This window comes from Nicotiana tabacum, chromosome 10 (assembly GCF_000715075.1).
Source record: "Nicotiana tabacum cultivar K326 chromosome 10, ASM71507v2, whole genome shotgun sequence".
Classification (NCBI taxonomy): Eukaryota; Viridiplantae; Streptophyta; class Magnoliopsida; order Solanales; family Solanaceae; genus Nicotiana; species Nicotiana tabacum.
This window is the reverse complement of record NC_134089.1, coordinates 139,463,327-139,469,324: the sequence shown is the minus strand read 5'-3', so window position 1 is coordinate 139,469,324 and position 5,998 is coordinate 139,463,327. Positions and strand designations below refer to the sequence as shown.

General features: G+C 33.5%; 1 protein-coding gene across 1 annotated transcript; it reads right to left on the bottom strand.

Moving 5' to 3' along the window:
- Positions 1-1,365: 1,365 nt before the first annotated feature.
- LOC107797944 (transcription factor MYB41-like) lies at positions 1,366-2,939 on the bottom strand. Its single transcript, XM_016620868.2, has 3 exons — positions 2,697-2,939; positions 2,451-2,580; positions 1,366-2,332 (listed from the first exon to the last, which is right to left on the bottom strand). The coding sequence occupies exons 1-3, from the start codon at positions 2,827-2,829 to the stop codon at positions 1,588-1,590; spliced, it is 1,008 nt and encodes a 335-aa protein (XP_016476354.2). The 5' UTR covers positions 2,830-2,939; the 3' UTR covers positions 1,366-1,587.
- Positions 2,940-5,998: the final 3,059 nt, after the last annotated feature.

Here is a 5,998-nt window from a genome sequence, read left to right as displayed (position 1 = left end):
AAGAGGAACTATGAGTAGTCTCTACAATTGCATGTGGAGAATTTGCCTTGCTTTTTGGGTGATTTTGGTGATAAAACACCCAAATCAAATGAGGGTATATCAGCTACTGCTGATTTTTTAGGACTTTGTTACGAAGCTTTGTTGTTCTTCATTAATGAATTTCAACTGGAGTAAAATGGGGAACCGATTTTGTTGAAGAGTTTCTTCAATTATGTGTGAATTTAGAGGGAGAATTTGGTTTCAGAAGATGGAAAATGGTAAAAAGAACGTGGGTATGGGTAAAACGTGGGTGGGACTGAGGGGTTAGGAGAGAGAAACGTGGGATGAGTGGGGATACTGGGATATACAAATTCCTTTAATTAAGGAGTAAAAAACGTACAATGAATTATACCCTTAATTAATTATGATATAGAATTGGTAATTTGGTATACTAAGTGTAATTAAGTCAAACCTTAAACATTGAGGGTACTAAGGTTTCCTATGTGGCATAGGAATGTAAAAATTCCCATAAAATATCACACCATATTAAGAGTATCTTTGGGCCGTTTTAATCAACAAGCATCTTGAGTGTTCGGTCTCATGAATTAATAGTATATTTGGTGTTTTGTAAACTTTTTCAGGCCGGACTCGACACTGAAGCAGGCTATCAAACTAGAGTTTGACATAATGTAGCCAGCTCCATACAATTCTATAAACAAATGGTTATCATTTTTGGAACTAATTAATGATATATAGATTATAGAACTAATTTATGTATTAATACTCATAATCAAATGTACAAAAGAGTAGAAAAGGTGGACTGTTGATCAACTAATCGCTGGGTTTCCGCCGGGAACAAATCTTATCAATTTCAGTCGTATATTTTTGTTTAATTTCTTTTCTTTCACTTGTTGTTTTCCTTCTTTTTTCTTTTGTCCAAAATCAGATAGGAGTGATAAATTACTTGCTGCATAATGGGGGAGTTCTGGTTGACATGAAGGTTAAGACAACATAGTTTATGCAGCTATCTTTGGTTACCTAATTTAAGATTTAAACTCCAACATAGTTTTTTCTCTCGTATGAATTTTCTAAATCTTCTTATCTATCTTTTCTGTTGAATAATGTCTTTAATAGAAGACAGTATTAATGAATATGAAGTCGAAATTAATACCATGCAAAAGACTAAAGCATGAAGCTAAGAATAGAAAATCCAAGCCGTACTTCCGTGTAGCAGAAACAAATCATAGAAAATAATAAAATCATTAGAGTTTGTTTTTTCTAGGTACATAGTTTTGATTTCTATTGTTTAAAAGACAACACAACTAGAAAAGAACGAATAAAGAATACTTAGAGAAGCAAGATGAGAGGGAAAGGAAATCCTCAAACTCAAATTTTATTTCCACCGGTTACATTGAAAAAAAGAATGATAATAAGACAACAAACAACTGGTATGTATAAATAAAACTGTAAAACAAGATCCACCTAACAGTACAAATTACAATAGAATTTGAATGGACCAACAACTAAAAAAATGTAACAACCGTTCCATCCAAATGTCCCTAGAGAAAAGAAAAAAACAACATACACGAAAAAGTGAAAGTGCAATATTTACATAAAATCATCAAAATTTAAACTCGCTGGGATTTCGAATTTCATTAAATTACTGCAGTAGCTCTCTTTCTCATCTTCTATGCTAGACAAAGGCGTTGACAACACTGAATCTAAGCTGATATTCTGATTGCTGCTGTTGTTCAGTGATTGGAAAGTGGAATTATCAGAAGCATCAGAAGCACAATAACCATAATGTTGCGGAGGTAGCATTTGGTCATTCATCAAATAGGATTCCACGTGTCCTAATTGCATGGGCTGTGAAGATGGACAAGTAACATTTGATGGGGTACTGAAAGTTGGTATTTCTGGAATCTGATTTTGGAATTGATTATTAAGTTGGAAATTTTGAAGCTGATTTTGCGTTGGGGCATTCAATAATTGATTTTCTTGAAGTTTTTGTAGCAATAATTCAGACCCTTCAGGATTTTGAAGTTGAGTGTTCAACAATTGATTTTCTTGAAGTTTCTGTAGTAACAATTCAGGGCTTTCATTTTGTGATGCCAAAAGAGTAGTTGCAATTCTGAAGATTTCAGGATTTATAAGTGCTTGTAGCCCAAGTAAACTCGAAAGGTTAAACTGAGTTGAATTTACAAGGGATGATAAGTCTAATAAATCAAGACGAGGACTATGAGTCACTGGATCAATACCACTCCTTAAAAGCCTTTTTCTTATGTGAGTATTCCAATAATTCTTGATTTCATTGTCTGTTCTTCCTGGCAAACGAGCTGCTATAGCTGACCACCTAAGCATAAACGTAAAACAAACATATAAATATTAAGTATATTGCAGTAAAAAAAAAAAGCAATGACTAAAAATCATAAAAAAGAAAAGAATGATGGTAATAGTCTCTTGCTTCTTACTTGTTGCCAAGAACGCTGTGAAGTTGGATAATAGTTTCTTCTTCTTCAAATGAGAATCGTCCTCTCTTAATATCAGGCCTCAAATAATTCGTCCAACGAAGACGATAACTCTTTCCACACCTTTGAAGTCCTGCAAAATTGTTAATGAAATAATATTATAACATACCGCACCATATTCGTAAAATATATGGGAAAACACTAAATTTTATAACTTGAAGAAAATTTGGGATGAAATAAAATATATACCAGCATTCTTAGGGAGGGTTCGCCAGTTTCCAGGACCATGAATTTGAATATATTGGATAAGTTTATGATCTTCTTCTGTTGTCCATGGACCTTTCTTTAGTCCATTTTTATCACAACATGGTGATCTTCCCATTGTTTTTTTTTTCTTTCTCCAGTTGGTATGAAGTTGATTAGTTTAGAAGGTTGGATTTTGGAAGTGTTCGAATAAAGAAACTCAAGTTTTCTAGTAAAGAAGAACTTTTAAGATTAAAAGTAAACTTGTAGGACCTTAATAGGATTATGTCTCCTATTTATAGCTAAGAAAATAGATTGAAGTCAATAGTATTTGGCGCCGGCCTCGTTTTATGTCAATGCCTCAATCTCTTGGTCCGCTGTCATTTGAGTGTGAAATGTACAAAAGTTACTTGGAGAAATAAAATAATATTGGTATATTTTTTCGTCAACCGTAAAATTTGAGCTTTATCTGGAAAAAGAAAATGTGAAAATTTGGGATGCGTGAGTTGGGACAGGTGGCAACCAATTAGTGGTTTTGACCTTTACATCAAAGTCTTCAAGACGAGAATTAGTAGTCGGTATGGTAGTTAGATTTCTCCTACCAATTAAAGATTGTCAAGGTTTCATTTGTTTCAGTGTTTTTGCTTCTTCGTAACAAAAATATTTCTTTTGAATTCAAATTCTTAGATATGCATAGTCCACATAAAATTTCATAAATTACGTAGGCTAACATCAGCGTATCTGCTCGAGTCCAGTTAGTCCTCTTCGTGTCACTTTTTAGAGGCTTAATCTTGGAGACAAAGTTTTGATAATTAATTAAAAGAAATAAAATATATAGAGTCATTGTATTCTTTGACATGAATCCAGTGGGAAGCCAGTATATATATATATATATATATATATATATTGAATAGACAAAAAGTAAAAATCTAACCTAGTAGACTAGTTAATTTCTAAGTCCCCGGCAACGACACCAAAAACTTGTTGCTCCCAAACGCACACGCAAGTATACGTGGTCGACAAGTAATATAGGATTGTAAGTCCAGATATCGTACCCACAGGGACTTGTGATTAACTATCAACTAAATTAAACCAAACAATTAATCTATTCAAGCGAATCCTAAAGTGTGAATATTTAACTAAAATTAATCTAGAGTAACAAACTAAGAGATTAAAGAAACAAGTTGACGAATTTATTAGACACAGATTCAATGAGAGATAATATTCTAGAGCTATGTGTTAGCTAACAATCCCATTTAGTTTTCTACTTAAATTGTCTAATTAATTTATCTAGTTTATTGATTGACAGGGTTAATATTACTCGTAGCCTTCTCCCGAAGTACTACTCGCCTATTCAAGCTAACCTAAAACTTATATTCCTATGGAATTAGGATTAACAAGAACACATTAATAATTCCCTATATAATAACCAAGCAAGGCGGTTAGATATATCCCTATCCTAACCGCAAATCCGTTCTCGATGCTCGAGTTCAAGATCTCGCTCTACTCCATCTTATATGCAATCTAAAATTCCCTTTCCCGAGTTCAAAATTCGTAGAAAGTATTTAATTGGTGATCAAACAATCAAATAACTAAGCGCAAGATTGAATAAATAAACCAATATGATAAAATAATAAGAAAAATTCAAGCTTCAAACTACAACGTTCATGTAACATCCAACAACTCTAGAACTAATAAACTATGAAACTTAAGAAAAGAGAAGAGAAGAGAGGAAAAACTAGTTAGAAGCCTCCTCTAAGCGTGGTGTGTTCTCCTTAGGTCTTAAGTATGCCAAAAGTCCTGAAAATAACATTTTCTCATGTATTTATACCAAGTAAGGTCGTGCCTAGACGAAAATCTCCCTTTTCTAGCCGAAATAGGAAAAGTTGCAACTTAGTGCTTTCCATGCGTTGCGTCGCCCAGTGCGTCGCACTAATTCTTTTTCCTGTCAGACATCAAAAAACTCAATGTATAAACTTTGGAAATTTCTGACAAACATTTGAACTAATGTGTCGCACAGTGCCTCGCACTAGTGCATTTCTTCAGCAGTTGCTTCTTCCTTGAATTTTGACGTCCAGAATTGATCCTCGACCCCCGAACACGATCCCGACTTAATCCCTTGGGCTTTTACTCAAACTTTAAAGCTCTAAATAGCTCGAATTAGTTCCACAATATCTACATAACTCGAAATCACTCCTACAAGGCATAAAACACACAATAAGTGAAAAACACTAGCGATTAAAGCTCAAACACAATTAAAGTGCAGTAAATTAGAGTGCGATAAGTGACTAAAACACGAGATTACAGCCTACCATCAACATTCCAACAAAATAATGTACATTACGCCGGCAACAACAACAACAACACCACAATAAACTCAGTGAATCTCACAAGTCAAGTATGAGGAGAATAATATGTATGCAGACCTTAACCCTACCTTGTGTAGGTAGAGAAACTATTTCTGATAGACCCTCGCGCAGTAAATAATGTATATTAGGCCGAATATACAATGTAGGATGTCCTTTAAATTAACTAATAAATTAATATCTCCCTTCTATATGTTTGTAATATGTATACTTAGAGAACTTTGTAAAGAAATTGTCACATAATTCATTAATTGAAACGTCTAATAATGATTATGTTGAATTAACATTTTTTTTAAAAAAATATTCTTACTAATCATCAGTAAGAAAGCTATATTTGATTTTTTTCTTCTTCTTAATATTTCATTTTGCAATTAGATGTCCAAAATGGAGAAATCTCAGCTCACAAGTTTCCAGAGTAGAAGGATTGAACAAGTATTTTGCAAGCATAAAGGTCAACTATAATAGTGTAAAGGACGGTACAGATCTAGAAAATGTAATACAAGAGGCACGATTTTCACAAGAACCATTTTTTCCCCAAGGTCATTTTTAATCAGAAAAAGAACTTTATGATGAAATGTTTATTTTTACTTTTTTATTTTAAAAAACGCGTGTTAATGTAAAAGACGCTAAGTTAAAGATGTCTAGTTTGAGGACCTTGTCATGAGGTCAGCCCAATCCAAGACCATACACGTAGCTTAGGGACAAGTGTCAATTTTAATTTACGCTAAATGATATAGCAAGTCAAGATTAAGAATCCTCATATGGTCTTTGACCCCTCACTGTACCAAAATGCTGATTATATTAATCAGATAAAAGCAGCAGCCTCACAAATCACAACCACTGATTACAGATGGCCCCAGCGTGGACATTTTTAGTTATTGACAATGCTTTACACGCCAACTTCTACTTTGAAATCTCACTTGTTAAACAACATCGACCATG

What these genes read in the sequence shown, in the direction of transcription:
- LOC107797944 (XM_016620868.2), bottom strand. Translation starts at nt 2,829, where the DNA reads ATGGGAAGATCACCATGTTGTGATAAAAATGGACTAAAGAAAGGTCCA. An exon ending in AACCCTCCCTAAGAATGCTG is followed by an intron (nt 2,581 to 2,696) that starts GTATATATTTTA and finishes ACAATTTTGCAG; the next exon opens with GACTTCAAAGGTGTGGAAAG. An exon ending in CACAGCGTTCTTGGCAACAA is followed by an intron (nt 2,333 to 2,450) that starts GTAAGAAGCAAG and finishes GTTTATGCTTAG; the next exon opens with GTGGTCAGCTATAGCAGCTC.